Here is a 15,590-nt window from a genome sequence, read left to right on the forward strand (position 1 = left end):
GCCTGCCAAAACAAGAGTCTAAATTAATGACATTATATCACATTTCAACACTGGTGTCTAATGGAAATGCTTTCACACATCATCAAATATCTGTATTTTGCTCATGTCTCATTGCAGCCTGTAGATGGCGACAGACTCAAAGTGGGATTACAGATCAACAAATCTTTGCATTTTAAACTCAGTATAATGGAGTTTCTGCATCTAAAGACATTAAGAAGGAGCTTTACCTCGAGACTGATGCTTCTTACAGAGAAACAGTAATAAGAGACCAACGATGATCAGAACCAGAAGAACCAGAACCAGAGAGACGATCAGAGAAGAGCCTGAAAACACAGGAGATGAAACAATCAGATCTGATCACTCTGAGCTGAATATCTGATCAGATCACGGGCGTAGCTTGATGTTTGGGACAGGAGTGACCAGAGCATGATACTGGGCTTGCAGGTTATAGGTTTCACGTTGAACATTCACACAAGCGGTGTAAATAATGTTCTTGTCTTATACTCAGTTATGCTCATGTGTAGCTGAATGTGCCTTTTTGAGCACAGAATCACTCTAAACAGGCTCTGTTTAAAGAAACTGTGACCTGTGAAAAAAAAAATATATATATATACCACAACATTTTGTTTTTTCAGGATGGAAATGCTAGTTAAGCGTTATAAACCTTATCCTTGAGCCCGTGAAAAGTCTGTGAGCCACTGAATGTCAGGTATCCATTTATGCCACACAAACAGCAGCTGTTGTCTTGATAGACCACAAGCAGCAAACTACAGAATGCTAAATCAGTTCAATAGATCTAATATCAAAACAAGAATGAGTGGATGCTTGTTAGTATTATTATTTTTTATACATCAATGATTTAAATTTATTAAATTCAACTATTTATTGTATAGTTGAAAATCTAATATTTTTTTTTATATTTAGTAATATCTCTCTGGTGTCAGAGCTGCTCACAAGTTACACCATAAATCACATGTTTGTGTTTCAGCACCTGCTGGTGTAAAACTAGATGGAGACGATTTAGAAACTCCTGTGATCAGTGGAGTCCTGACTGATGAGAAAGAAGAAGAAGATGATGATGATGAAGATGTTGGTTGTGGTGAAGTTGTTTCTGAAACATCTGTATATAAAGCAACAAAACAATTAATTTCTAAAGGATGTTTTTTCACACACAGAACTTGGCATCACGTGTCTCGTGGTAAATATAAGTGTTACTGATGTCATTCACACACTCACTACCCAGAATTCATGTTTGCTGATACAGAGACACTCAGAATTTAAAACCGCGAGCTGTTTGTTTGAGTTCCAGTAAGTGAAGTCTGTGGTTTCTCAGTGAATAATAGCAGGTTACTGGACGAGCATCTCTAACTGCAGCTTCTTAATTATAGAACAAGACTGGTTCAGTGACTCTCAGGAGCACAAACACTGCTCTAATACTGCATTCAGATGAGCACACTTCAACTAGTTAAAAACTACAGTAACACTGTGTCCAAAAGATCAGTTAATGCTGCTGCTTTGAGTCCAGATCTGCAGAACTGGACATTTAAAGAATGAAGAATGAAACACACAAACACTGTCCTCTGCTTTACTCTGTGTTCAGTTTCTCAACAGCAACATTGATCAACAGAAAACTGCACTTTAACCTGCACAGACTGCAATCATGAACCTTTATAAGGAAACTTCCTCTTTTTAACTGTGGTTTGTGGTTTTGCTCTGTTAAAAAGACAGAACATCTCAAATTAACCTGCTGGTAAACCTGTATGAACAGAATCAGTTCTCTTCAAAACAGCATGAACACTTTCTTTACACAGTCAAGCAACATGATACAAGACACACCGTGAAGCACGTTTTTATTTTTAATCACATTCTGATTAATATGAGTGAGAAAACCATCCGCACCTGTGACGCTGATGAGGACTCGAGTGATGAAGCTCTTGTGTCCTTGATCAGACTGAACTCCACACCAGTATTCAGCTGAATGTTGTTGAGTCACATGACTGATGGTTCCCGTCAGGAGATGCTGCTCTCTGTCATCATACAGCTGCATCTGTCCCTCAGCGCTCCATCTTCTGCTCTCCTCCACAGACGTCTCTTCAGCACAGAGATCAGATCCAGATCTCCTGCAGACAAACTTCACATCAGCACTGTGGGATTGTGGGTATTTGCAGCTGATGTTCACAGATCCTCCTGCAGCAGCTGAGAGACTGATGCTCTTCTCACAACAATCAGCTGTTCGAGAGACAATTCAAGTGCAGCAATGTTAGAATTAAACAAGAGATTCATCAATTCACCACAGAAACAAATGAAAGCAGCTCAGCCTTCTTAACGTCCAGCTTAAATTCAGAGAAGAGACTGTAGTCTTCAGAAACTTTGACTATAATCAGAGGTGGACAATCCAGGGGTCAGAAAGTAAAAGTCCTGCCATATTTTTATTCCAGCCATGAACTCAGCAGCTGATTTCACCAGAGGAGGAACCAAGTCATTCCTTTCAGATCACAAACCAGTCTCCAGTCATATCCCAAGTCCTCAAAGAGTTAAAGTTAATGAGATAATTAAGTGACTAATTAAATGATGATTGTGCATTAGTGATGAACAGCTGCTGTTATTGAGAATTACAGAGGATCAGATGCTGATGTTTTATTGGTTAAAATGATGGCACCATCATGGAGATCAGTGTTTGCTTTAGTTGGGTTCTTGACCCTTGACTGCTTGTGTTACATCTCTATAATAATGTTTGAAGTTTAATAACGCAGTGAGATCAGTGCTGTGCAGTTAACAGACACTGACCTATTTAAATCTAAACTACTAATTGTTTGTTGTTCAATTACATGCAATGATTTTGAATAACAAATCTTGTGAAACCATAACGTGCAATGTAAGCATTGCTATTTTAATTGAGTTAATCTTACACATATGTAATGCATATAAATATTTGAGCGCTTGTATTATTGAGATACACACAGACATCAAGAACCAGCTTATGAATCTCAACAATGGTGACAATGACCAAAATGCTTCATGCTGCAATGCATGCTGGGTAACACCATAGAAAAACTCCCATCTTGCACTGCAGTATGAATAATTATGGTCACCACTGTTGAGGATCGTATGATAAGTGTTCAAGTCTAAAAGCCTGAGCAACATACTTCTTATTTTTTCCAATATGTACACAGTTCAGTGACATTTGTTGATTAGAACTTAATTGCAGTTCTGAAATAGCTGAATGTCAGTCAATAAACCAAAGAAAGACAACTTCATGACATTCATTAAAGTGCTTTAAAAAGCCGAAAGAGTAAGCACATTGTAATGCAACAATGTGCAGATGCACAAACATGTGTTGTGAAACAATATTGCAATTGCTTGAAAAAACACCACTGTGCCTTACTGATAGGGTCAAGAACCCAACTAAAGCAAACACTGATCTCCATGATGGTGCCATCATTTTAACCAATAAAACATCAGCATCTGATCCTCTGTAATTCTCAATAACAGCAGCTGTTCATCACTAATGCACAATCATCATTTAATTAGTCACTTAATTATCTCATTAACTTTAACTCTTTGAGGACTTGGGATATGACTGGAGACTGGTTTGTGATTTGAAAGGAATGACTTGGTTCCTCCTCTGGTGAAATCAGCTGCTGAGTTCATGGCTGGAATAAACATATGGCAGGACTTTTACTTTCTGACCCCTGGATTGTCCACCTCTGACTATAATCATATATTCTCCAGAATCGTTCACATTCAGCTCTCTGAAAAACACACGTAAGAGACGTGCAGATCTGTCATCATGAACGGAGAATCGGCCGACATGTTTCCATTCTGCTGCTCTGTCTGTGTTTATTAGAGTTATACATTGATATGATCCAGTTACACAGACGTCTGTCAAATAATTATTTTCTAGCATCTTATATTTGTAGTTTATAATGATGTTTCCTCCTGAATATACTCACAGCACTGATTTGTTCACCTGTTAAACACAAATCCAGATAAGTGAACTCAGTGAACACATATATTACAGTCAGTGTTGAGTGTGTGATGTTGATGATCATCATGAGTTTGAGAGTCTCAGTTACTCACCTGTTACAACATTTAGATTCACTTCAGTGTAACGATCTGGTCCTAGTTTCTCAACTCCACAATAGTACGTCCCAGAATCCTGTTCACTCAGATCTCTGAAGGTCACAGTGAAAACTGCTGCTCTTGTGTTGACATACAGTGAGAATCTTCCAGAATCAACCCATTTGCTTTTCTTAACAGTCTTGATGAGTTCAGAGCATGTGGACCACTCTCCTCTACAAAAATACTTTGCATTTTTCTTATATTCTCTATCATATCTGCATGTGATGATGACTCCTCCTCCTGAATATCCTCTCACACTGATGGAGCTCACGACACCTACAAAATAAACCAGCATCTCAATGTATTCACTAATGTATTCATAAGACTGAACAGAGATGAACTTTCAAATATCTGAAGTTAAAATCTCTGCTGTTTTGAGTGATTTACTGTGAGTTCAGATTCTTACCAGGAATCATCAGCAGAGTGAACGTCCAGATGATCTTCATTCTTCTCTCTTACTCAATGATCTTCTCTGTAGTTAGTAGATTCAGTTCTTCTGAAGCTCTCGATGTCTGTATCTCTTTTATCATATCTGCATGTGATGATGACTCCTCCTCCTGAATATCCTCTCACACTGATGGAGCTCACGACACCTACAAAATAAACCAGCATCTCAATGTATTCACTAATGTATTCATAAGACTGAACAGAGATGAACTTTCAAATATCTGAAGTTAAAATCTCTGCTGTTTTGAGTGATTTACTGTGAGTTCAGATTCTTACCAGGAATCATCAGCAGAGTGAACGTCCAGATGATCTTCATTCTTCTCTCTTACTCAATGATCTTCTCTGTTGTTAGTAGATTCATTTCTGCTGAAGCTCTCGATGCGTGTTCAGATGAGTGTTTCCTGGAAACATCTTAAACAAGAACAGCTGAATGAACTGCCCACTTCCTCCGAGAGAGAGAGAGGGAGGGAGGGAGGGAGAGAGAGAGAGAGGGAGAGAGAGAGAGAGAAAGAGGGGGAGGGAGAGAGAGAGTGAACAGTGACACCTGATGAACAGCAGTCCCCATGGTCATCTCACAAATGTAGTCTCTGATTGGTTAATTATATATTACAGTGAAAATATCAGTTACACTTTAAGATATTAATTTTATTATTCATCCGAACATCATTAACATGGAGACAATTTGAAGACTCAATACACATCATTTATGTTTCCGTTTGAATGACACTTGCATTTCAATTATTAAACTTCATTACAATAAGTTAAATAAAATAACATTCAATATCATATAAGTGAAAGCATATTCATAAAACTCACTGTCTGTTTTCCACAGTCTCTTTGTTTGAATGACTCTTTCACTCCTTCAGTGAATCTGGTCTCTAAAGGGACTCATATGAGACACATCGGAACAAAACCTGCAGGAAACCACAAACCATGACGACAGTCTGACACAAATAAAACTAAAGTGAAGTGTGAAAGTATCAGCATTGAGAGTCAGTCAGAGTTCAGCTGAACTCACCAGAATAGAGTGATAATCTATTAGTATTGAGAGCAATAACTGTAAAAGAGGTTTTAACATTTATTTGCATTTAAAATGTAATTCAGGGACCTTCAGGTTTAACTGTGAAGGAGTGTGAAGACATAAGCAGCTAAACATTTAATAGGTCTATTCAACAACTGTTTGACCAACAAAAACATCCAGTGATGCAAGCTACTCTGCTGTTTGTCACAATTAACGTTTTGAATTGGAGATGAAGACTGCTATGTGTGGGATTCATGTAATTCATTGCTAAATGTGGCGAGAAATTACATTTACTGGTAAAGCAGCATTCACACATACATTTCAAATCAATTATGTGACGTCAGTAACCAGAAATGTCCTCTAAACAGCTCCCGGTGTTGTGTTTGTAAACATGGAGTGTTTTAGTTGATGCAGCTATTCACACTCATGCAGCTATTGCAGAAAAATCACATTAGACGACTTTACACATTTCTTTGTCTCCCGTAAACAGTGCAGTATAAATGCGTCATCTGCGTCAGAATGTTACTCTCTAAAAAATGCTGGGTTAAATACAACCCAGTGCTGGGTAAAATAGGGACAAACCCAGCAATTGGGCTGTTTTGACCCAGCGGTTGGGTTAAATGTTTACCCAACCATCTGGGTAGTAACCCAACTACTGGGTCAAAATAACCTAATTGCTGGGTTTGTCCCTATTTTACCCAGCACTGGGTTGTATTTAACCCAGCATTTTTTAGAGTGTATGATTAGCCCAGAGTAGACGTCTTACGGCAGCACGTTCTGAACTCATACGTGCTCATACGGTAATCTTGTGCTGTGTTCACACAGAGCACATTACCGGTAATTTTACAGCTTCTCATACCGGTAAATTGAAAAGGTCCTGTTCACACATGATCTCTTAACAATAATTTACCAGTAGGCTACTTTATGTGTGAAAGTGGCTAATGTCAATATACACACAATACATTGTCAAAAAACACATACTCTTTTCCTTCAAGTTCTGCAAGAAGTAAATTACCTCATTTTTTTTATATACCACATTTATATACCACAACTAGCATAACTGATACATCAGGGAGTTTGAGTTACAACACAGTAAATTCCCGAGTGTTAAATGAACACTGCTCGGATCATATATGGTCCCACTCTAAAAGAGTGTTAAAGTAACACTGAAGCAGTGTTAAAGTTAATGAGATAATTAAGTGATTAATTAAGTGCCGATTGAGCATTAGTGATGAACAGCTGCTGTTAACAAGCAGAATCACTGAAGAAAAGAGAAACACAAGAACTACAACTGACTTCAGTCACAGCCTTAGATGAAATACTGAAATAAGAGAAGACATTAAATCTCTCAAGATCTCAGCAGAAGATGATTAATCATCTCCACAAACAGCATCACCAGCTTCACACATTACTAACCAGTTTGACTTTTTGTTTGTCATTCGTCTAAAAATGTCTTATTTTCAATAAACATTAACATCTAAATCTCTGATCATTCTTAATAAGACAATTTGAAGTCACCATTGTGGAGATAAGTGTTTGCTTTAGTTGTGCTCTTGACCCTTAACTTATTAACATTAGTTTTTCTCTGAATGCTGTAACTGTGTTTATGAAACACATTGATTATAGTAAGATAAACCAAGAGAAAATTGATTTAGATTACATAGGCTGCTTTTTTTATAGTGTCATAATTGTCCTGTTGTAGCAGGTTTACTGATGACATCAGTGGTAATGAGTACTATAGATTGTTATTGATCACAACTGCACATGATGAAATAATATGAAGAGCTTTAAAAACACTTTGTAATTGAAACCTCTCTATAAGTCATGTTTATAAAAATCACTTACAAAGTTTTTCTCACATTGTTATCTCACATTACTGCAACAACATAGAAACCATAAAAGCTCTACAGTTTTAGATGAAATGCAATCAGAGACTCTGACACGTGACATGATTGTACCATAAGTGTCTAGCCATCACACCTCTCTCTCTCTCTCTCTCTCTCTCTCTCTCTCTCTCTCTCTCTCACTCCCTCTTTAACACTGCTTCGGTGTTACTTTAACACTCTTTTAGAGTGGGACCATATATGCTCTGAGCAGTGTTAATTTAACACTCGGGAATTTACTGTGAAAGATTGACACCAGGCTGGTCAGACCCCTGTGTTATAAGAAGGCAAATGTGTTCAAATCTGAGCATCTGCATTCTTTCTCCAGTGTTTCTGGTCAAACACACCTGATCTCACTCCTCAGATCTGTAGAGGATCTGGTGCTTCTGTCAGTTTAACTGGCAGCTGTGGTTTCAGCACCACGGACAGCAGCTGCCAATCAAACTTCAGCAGCACTGAAGACAGTTCAACAACACAAACTAGACTAAGAGTGAAAATCGGCTGCCTGTCTTTCATATCAGACTTTCACATCTGCACGAATGATGAGCACATGTGATCATCAAATACAAAAACTCGCATTCCTTCAGATTCACTTTTTCATTTGAAACACACACGAGGCATGTAAAATAGTGTTATTTATATTAAATTGAAATAAATAAAATCATGCTAATTAAACCCCACCTACCCTGTCAGCTATCATAACACTACACAAAGCTCATTTCATTACAGTTTTTGCCTATTGCTTGAACACTTTTTGCAAAACTTCGGCTCATTGTGTCAAAACTTTGCACACAAGACACAACACTGGGAAATAAACCATTTACATCTATGTGGAATTGAAACTCTGGTATCGAAAACTAACAATCCTTTGTCAAAATGTCACTCTGATGACAAAATGATACACACTTGCATCATATGAATACACTTTCAGATTAGCAGCAACACACTAGTGTACTTTATATAAAACACTGCAGTATTTAATTAATCTGTGAAGCTCAATGCAACACTTACAGTTTTTGTTCTGCTTTTTTCCAACAAAGGTTTTCACAACAACCAAAATGAAAGCACCGAAAGGTTACAAATGACATCAACTCAATACGGCACATCACAGTACTATACTTTACAGTACAGTACATGCAATAATGCAAAAATAATACAAAAATAAAACACAAAATACACTACTGTAAATACAGAAAAACAGGCCAATTGTGCAGTAAGTGTTTTCAGGTGTGTGTCTAAGTGTTTTCAATCACCCAATGTGTGTTGTATTTTGAATAGATGTGTTTTCGCAATGGTACCCATGAGATTTCATTTATGAACGAAGTGTCTTATGTATGAAATAGTGTGTAGTGTGCAGGAGCAAGTGTGTTGCAGAATTGCAACTGAAGTGCAAAGCAGCGCTTTTGTTTAAGGTATGGTTACACTGTGTTTAAGGTATAGTAACAAAAGCTTCAAGTTTTGCTACTTTGGTCTAAGCATGTGTCTATAGTGTTCAAGCAATAGGCAAAAACTGTAAAACCAAGATATTTAACAGGCAATTACTCACTTTTGCCACTAGATGGAGCCGGAAGTTTCAGTCGGGCATCTGGTGAACAGGAAGTTACAAACACAAACTCTAATCTAATAACTAACGGGACTAATAAAAGATTAATCAAATAACTAAAAGCTGATTTAAAATACTCTTTACACTGAATTAATCCTGCAGTGAGAGCAAAAGGTCAAAACAGCCAGCAGATTGGACATTTAACATGCAAACACCATGCAAACATCTTATAACACACTGCTTCATAACTGCAGTTGGATGGACTTACTAGCTGAAATAAGTCTTGTGCTTCCCTTTGATACTGTAAAAACTAAAGTCATTACACATGCAACAGAAGCATCTGTGTGTATTTCTGACAACCAGAATAAGACCTTCTGAAAGAAGAACTGCAATACATTATAAATAATATTTTTTTTTATAATATTACGCAAATTCACAACATCTCTTCATGGAGTGGAAAGTCTGTGTCCACCGTCATTTCCTGTTTTTATCACACCTGCGGGTGTCTGAAGCACATAATGGCTCAAATAAAAGAATATAAATAGCATGAGCAAAACCACAAAAAAACCAAAAGCTGGAGAGCAGCACATGTTAGTTTCTCTTAAGCACACTGACCACATATTGAACAAACCTACAAAACCTGACAAACACCCCACAGCATTAACAAACACAACTCACACTATATGCAAAATAGTTTGATTGTTTGAAATGAATCATTTTGATGTTTTAATGTATTACACTGAAAACATTAAATGCATAATGTATGATGTAGGAGTTTTATGATTTAAAAAATTTCAACTTTCAACTTTCAATTTTTTCAACATTTACAGGATGCTTGAAGATATTCTGTCATTGATTTGAAGGCTCATTATATTTGTTTAATTTGATCTGTTTTTAAAAGTAACATTTTTATATCACACATGGATAATTTGTCGATCACAATTGTTATCTTCAGTCTTTTCTTCATTAATCAGTAAATGTTGAAGGTGAATGACTGAATACCTGCAGTAAAATGAGCAGTTTTTAGTCTTTGTCTTTTGCTCACAAACGATGTTCTGCTTATTGTTCAGTGTTATGCGCCTCATTGTGGGTTTCCTGAATGCGTCTGTGGCTTTGAGGTGTTCAGAAAACAGCCTGTTCATCACACAAACACAAACACCAGCGTTCATGAAACACTTAATGACAAAAATATAGTCAACACCTTTTTTTACATTTTGAAAGGCTTTTAATAATAATGAAAAGTTATCAACAATACTAATAGTATAGTGTTTAATGTTAATGCCTTGTAACAAGTGTTGGTCTTCAAATTTCACAGATCATCACGTAAAGCCACCAGAGGGGATTGTGAGAAGGTGAGTAGAGGAATAAATCGTATCTGCTCCAGAATATAAGTGAGAATCTGAGATTAAACATGACGTGCAGAATGAAACTTACAGATGAAACACACAAGAACGTCAGTGCATGAAGATACAGACTCACCACTTCAGTGTCGTCTGCGACCGCCTGATGATGAGCTCATCCCTAAGATCTCAACACAACATCACAGATACACAATAGTGAGATACATTCTTAGGACATTCTGGTTGACCTCATGTTGTAAAAACACCATTCATATACATCCCCCTTCCTTTATTTTTCACATTTTGGGTTAGTCTGTAGGTCTATTAGACATAATCTGCCTTCTAGATAAACATGTGTGTGTTTATGAAGGCGAGCATCACCTTTACACACAGTCACAGTGAATCCTCCTCCGACCAGCAGCAGAGTCGAACACAAAGAAATTATGTTCAGCAAAGAGAAATCTGAAAACACAGAAACACATTACGGAGAGACAGAGCGTATTAAAATGTATTTAAATACACAAAACAGCCAACACTCGTGGCAAATATACACCGTTGTGAATGAATATAAAGTGAAATCTGAGCTGTAGTATATTTACAAACTGTGTTAATTAAAACTGTATCAAGCATCGAAGTTTTGAACTTTGAAATCTTCCTGATCATCACACCAAGGTGGATAGATAATGGAGGAAGCCTTATTCATCTCACATTCAATGACTGAAATTACACAAACGTGTAGGGCATGCACAAGCATGGGGATGCACTGATGCCTCCTGTTGAAGAGACGCTTGTAAGCGATTTTTCAGTGGGAGAATAATTGACGTTGGAGAACTCTGCCGTCTAAACTGCTGAGTACTACATTGTATTTGAATGTCAGAACATACATGGCTGCAGGTCAGGCTGGAGGTGCGTTGCACATCATGCCGGTGTTACAGGCCTAACAGTCAGACCTGCTCTTTTGCCTGATGTAGTAACTGAGCTGCGCTGGATCACAAATTGTAGAGATGATAGTTCAGAGAGGTGTAGGTGTGGTTTTAAAAATTCATACATGATGCTGCCTCCCCAGGACGAGTTCTTAGGTAGGCAGCTCCTTCTCACGTCATGTGATACACTAAGGTGAAGCTTATGATCAGATCATGATCAGACCTCTGAGCTCTGTGCATGGGATGGGCACTGGCACCCACCCCAGTAAGGAAGGGATTAAATGCCAGGACTTTCCTTGCAATGGGTTTGGAGATTGGGGTTTGGCCGTAGGGAACTGTATCACTAACAGTTCCATGACAGACTTGAGTGAGGGAATCTGATTCTGGCATCTAGGTCCACTGAATCCTTGTTTGGTGCTTGCACAGTCAATAAGGCAATCATTCCCTCAGCATGGCACAGTGGGCATTCTCTAACCCCAGGGGCTTTCAAACCTGTCCTGGAGGACCCCCAGCACTGCACATTTTGTATGTTTACCTTATCAGACAAACTCAATTCAGGTCTTGCAATCTCTACGAATGAGCTGATGCGTTGAATCAGGTGTTAGATGAGGGAGACATACAAAACATGCAGTGCTGGGGGTCCTCCAGGACAGGTTTGAAAACCCATGTTCTTCCCCATAGTGTCCTGGGACGCAGTGCGACTTCCCATTCGAAAGGGAATGTCTCAGGTTACATATGTAACTAACCATGGTTCCCTGAGAAGGAACCTGGTTACATGCATAGCCTGAGACGCTCTTTTAACTTGACACGCCGTTGTAAAAACACAGTGCTCATGCACGAGACACTGGGAAAGCATAAAATACAAACAAGTCAACAAGTCAAATACGCAAATTTATATAGAACATCAAATCAAAAGCAGTGCAGTACAATGCAAAATATGTTATTTTTACTTTATTATCAACAAAATGATACATATCAACACTAGAGAACGTTATACATTACAACAAAAGGAGTAAAGAATCAGACAAAAAAAGAATGGCAGATAACAATCAATTTAATGTGTTTGACCAATAATTGGACTATAGAAAAATATATATTGTAAAGGTAAACAAGACATCCTTATTTAATTTGATCAAAAACCTGTTGTGTTCTGGTGAACAAAGTCATAAAACCCTATTTTATTTGTTAAGTGATGAGTATAAATCTTAAAAAAAGATAAAGAGCTTACCCATTTTAACAGTGAGACTGACTTTAGTGATGACGTGAGGTCCACACCAGTATATCCCAGAATCCTCTTCTCTCAGATCAGTGATGTTCACAGTAAAGACTCCAGAAGATGCTTCATCACTGAAAGAGAATCGATCATCTCTGATCGTCTCCAATGAAACTCCATCCTTCACACACATGGAGGCTTCATGTGCTTTGCAGAAGCTCTTCTGATCTTCATCATGATGTTTGCACTGGATTGACACGTTGTCTCCTTCATACTTAGTCAAGTTCAGCTCTGGAAATGTTTACAGACACAAGAACATCAATTCACATCCGTAGTTTCACATATTCAGATGCAGAAACCTTCCTCACCCTCATTCATGATGACGATCAGATGAGTGTAAAGATAATTGAGGTCTGTTTCTAATGTCACTGCACACCAGTATTTCCCAGCATCCTCTGCTGTCAGTCCAGTGATGGTCCCAGTGAAGACACGTGCAGTGACGTTATCATTCAGAGTCAATCTGCCAGTCTTGCTCTCTTTCTCTTCTCTCACAGTCTCACTGAGAGTATTTCTGTCTCTAGTGGAGCACGAAGCAGCTCAGAGACACTCAAACAATTTAATTAAACAATTCAAGAGATAAATAATGAAACCAAGCGTCACCTCGTCTCTTGTGTCTTAATCTGCACACAGTCAGAGTGAATCCACCCATCAGCAGCAGAATCACACACACACTAATAATGAAGATCACGGAGAAATCTGAGAATAAAACACAAACACACAGTCCAGAGATGAATGATATTATAGCTACACAATTATTAAAATGTATGATGCTCATGTATAGAACTCAGTTTGTAATGTTTGATGACCCGTGATCTCTGTCATTAAGGGACTAGTTGTGGATTCTCTTTCGTGTCTCACTGCTGGAGGCACTTTTAACAAACAAGCATGAACATTTAACACGCACAATTTGTGTTATTGAATGTACTCTATCTATTCAAGTGAAATCATCTGAATGGACTCACTGATGAGGTTGAGCTGAATTTTAGTGTTCAGGGAGATGAAAGTCAGATATGTGTCTCTGGTTTCTGCTCCACACCAGTAAACTCCAGCATCTCTCACACTCACATTACTGATGCTCACTCTAACAACTCTCTCTTCATTTCTCTCAGATGAAGGATTCATTTCTGTCACTTTAGATGAGCTGATGGTTTGGCAGATGTGATTAACATCCTCTTTGCAGAAATGAACTTCATGTTTCTCTGGGATCTGACAGGTGATGTTGACTTCTCCACCAAGATACACAGATTCAGTCACACTCTTTGGATATGCAGCATCTATAAACCAAGATAAATTATGTAAACATCTGAAAATATACTTGCAGAACATACAAAGAACTTGAGTTTGCTCACCGTGTTTGGGGTGCAGCTGAAGTTCAGTGAAGCTCTCAGTATAGTCAGATACTTTCACTCCACACCTGTATGTTCCTGCATCTGCAGCTTTCAGCTCTCTAAAAAACACCATCAAGACTCCTGCTCTGGTGTCGTCATATAAAGAAACATCTCCATTCTCCATCCATTCATCCTGAACTCCTGGATTCTTCCTCTCTGAACATCCGTCTGATTCTTTACAGATGTATTTTGGGTTGGTTTTGTATTGAGGATGTTCACACTTGATCATCAAACCACCTCCTGAGGAGCCGCTCACTCTAGACACGCCCACTTTAGCTGTCAATCACAAATATCTGACAGAATCATTGACTTCATCGAATACAAATTCTTAACAATAATTGAAGTGGCAAACACTGATATATTAACTTATGCTAGATGACACAGAGAGTTTATTCTACTCACTCATAATGTGTAGGTGAACAGTAGTACTAATGGAGTATGATTGTCTGTTGATCCAAACTCCACATAAATAAACTCCTCCATCATCTGGTGTCACAGCAGTGATTCTCACACTGAAGATGTGTTTATGTCTGTCATCAGAAATACTGAATCTTTCTTCCTCATTCCATGTGTCAATGGAGTTGTGTCGTTCTTTGAATATGACTTTTGCATCATTAACATGATTCTGTGAATATTCACAGCTGAAGGTAGCAGTTTCTCTACTCTTTACCACCACTTTCTTTGACACCACACAGCATGAATCTGTCATTCAAATAATAAAGAAATATACTTTACAATGATGTACCTTTAAAATTAGAAGTTGCATTACACACTTGAATTGCTTACCTTTTTTTACATTCAAAGTTATATCTATATACCATTTGCCAATAACCCTAATTCTGTATTTTCCAGTGTCCTGTTGGTTCAGTTCTCTGATGAATATCATGAGTTTTCCATATTTGCTGCGAAAAAGAATGAATCTTCCTTCACTAGTCCATTCACTGTGTTTCTTGTAATTTATTATGGTTCTCCATGGCTCATGTTTAACCATATATTTAGCAGAGTCACTGGACCAAAGTTTCCCAGAATCAACAAGAACGCTTCCTCCAGAATATCCCGTGACGCTAAAGCATCTCACTGCAGCTGTCAATCAGATTGATACTGTGATCAGAAAGCTGATGAACAGAAAACAGCATCATTACTGCAGTGATGAAAGAGAAAAGCTCTCACCTGAGATCAGGTAGAAAGTGAGGAAGATGAGGAGGATCTTCATTGTGAGTTGAGTTCAGTCTTCTTTATGCTGAATGATCTCTGTGTGAATCTCTCTGTCTCTACATCTGTCTGCTTTAGTTACTTCCTCTTTATTCAGCTCTTTATCAGTAATGAGCAGCTTTACTGGCTCCTCCCACCATCACCACTGACTGAACATCACATTAATCACACTGAAAGAGCGCCACCTAGTGCAGTTACACCGTCTGATACTGAGAGCTCAAACAGGTTTTATGTTCTCTATATAAAGGCACAATATGTAAGAATTTGTTATTAAAATATCCAAAAACCACTAGAACAGTGTTATATATTTTGCTGACTTGTGTACTTACATTATCTCAAATGTTTCGAAGAGTGTTTAAATCCAGAGAAACAAGCAATTTTAACTAGTGACACGGAGCGTGTCTATAGTGTCATTGTGTCGCCTGCCAATGACGTCAT

The 15,590-nt window shown here is 38.0% G+C and overlaps 2 protein-coding genes across 2 annotated transcripts in view; both read right to left on the reverse strand.

The window, feature by feature from the left end:
* LOC107575193 (uncharacterized) overlaps window positions 1-13,201 on the reverse strand; it is a gene marked incomplete at its 3' end in the record, with an annotated part of 22,436 nt that extends 9,235 nt beyond the window's left edge. The window contains exons 1-9 of the mRNA XM_016261610.1: window positions 13,153-13,201; window positions 12,861-13,088; window positions 12,508-12,783; window positions 10,649-10,818; window positions 4,529-4,574; window positions 4,081-4,398; window positions 1,900-2,229; window positions 992-1,120; window positions 228-323 (exon numbers count right to left, since the gene is read on the reverse strand). Coding sequence (XP_016117096.1) covers window positions 228-323; window positions 992-1,120; window positions 1,900-2,229; window positions 4,081-4,398; window positions 4,529-4,574; window positions 10,649-10,818; window positions 12,508-12,783; window positions 12,861-13,088; window positions 13,153-13,201 — 1,642 coding nt within the window. The remainder of the gene's footprint in view (window positions 1-227; window positions 324-991; window positions 1,121-1,899; window positions 2,230-4,080; window positions 4,399-4,528; window positions 4,575-10,648; window positions 10,819-12,507; window positions 12,784-12,860; window positions 13,089-13,152) is intronic.
* Window positions 13,202-13,482: 281 nt separating this feature from the next.
* Window positions 13,483-15,242, reverse strand: LOC107575194 (uncharacterized). The gene is made up of 5 exons (XM_016261612.1): window positions 15,083-15,242; window positions 14,727-15,004; window positions 14,343-14,642; window positions 13,902-14,216; window positions 13,483-13,826 (listed from the first exon to the last, which is right to left on the reverse strand). Exons 1-5 carry the CDS (start codon window positions 15,151-15,153, stop codon window positions 13,483-13,485), a joined length of 1,308 nt encoding a protein of 435 aa, XP_016117098.1. The 5' UTR covers window positions 15,154-15,242.
* Window positions 15,243-15,590: the final 348 nt, after the last annotated feature.

Source organism: Sinocyclocheilus grahami, unplaced genomic scaffold (assembly GCF_001515645.1).
Source record: "Sinocyclocheilus grahami isolate Dianchi unplaced genomic scaffold, SAMN03320097.WGS_v1.1 scaffold2503.1, whole genome shotgun sequence".
Classification (NCBI taxonomy): domain Eukaryota; kingdom Metazoa; phylum Chordata; class Actinopteri; order Cypriniformes; family Cyprinidae; genus Sinocyclocheilus; species Sinocyclocheilus grahami.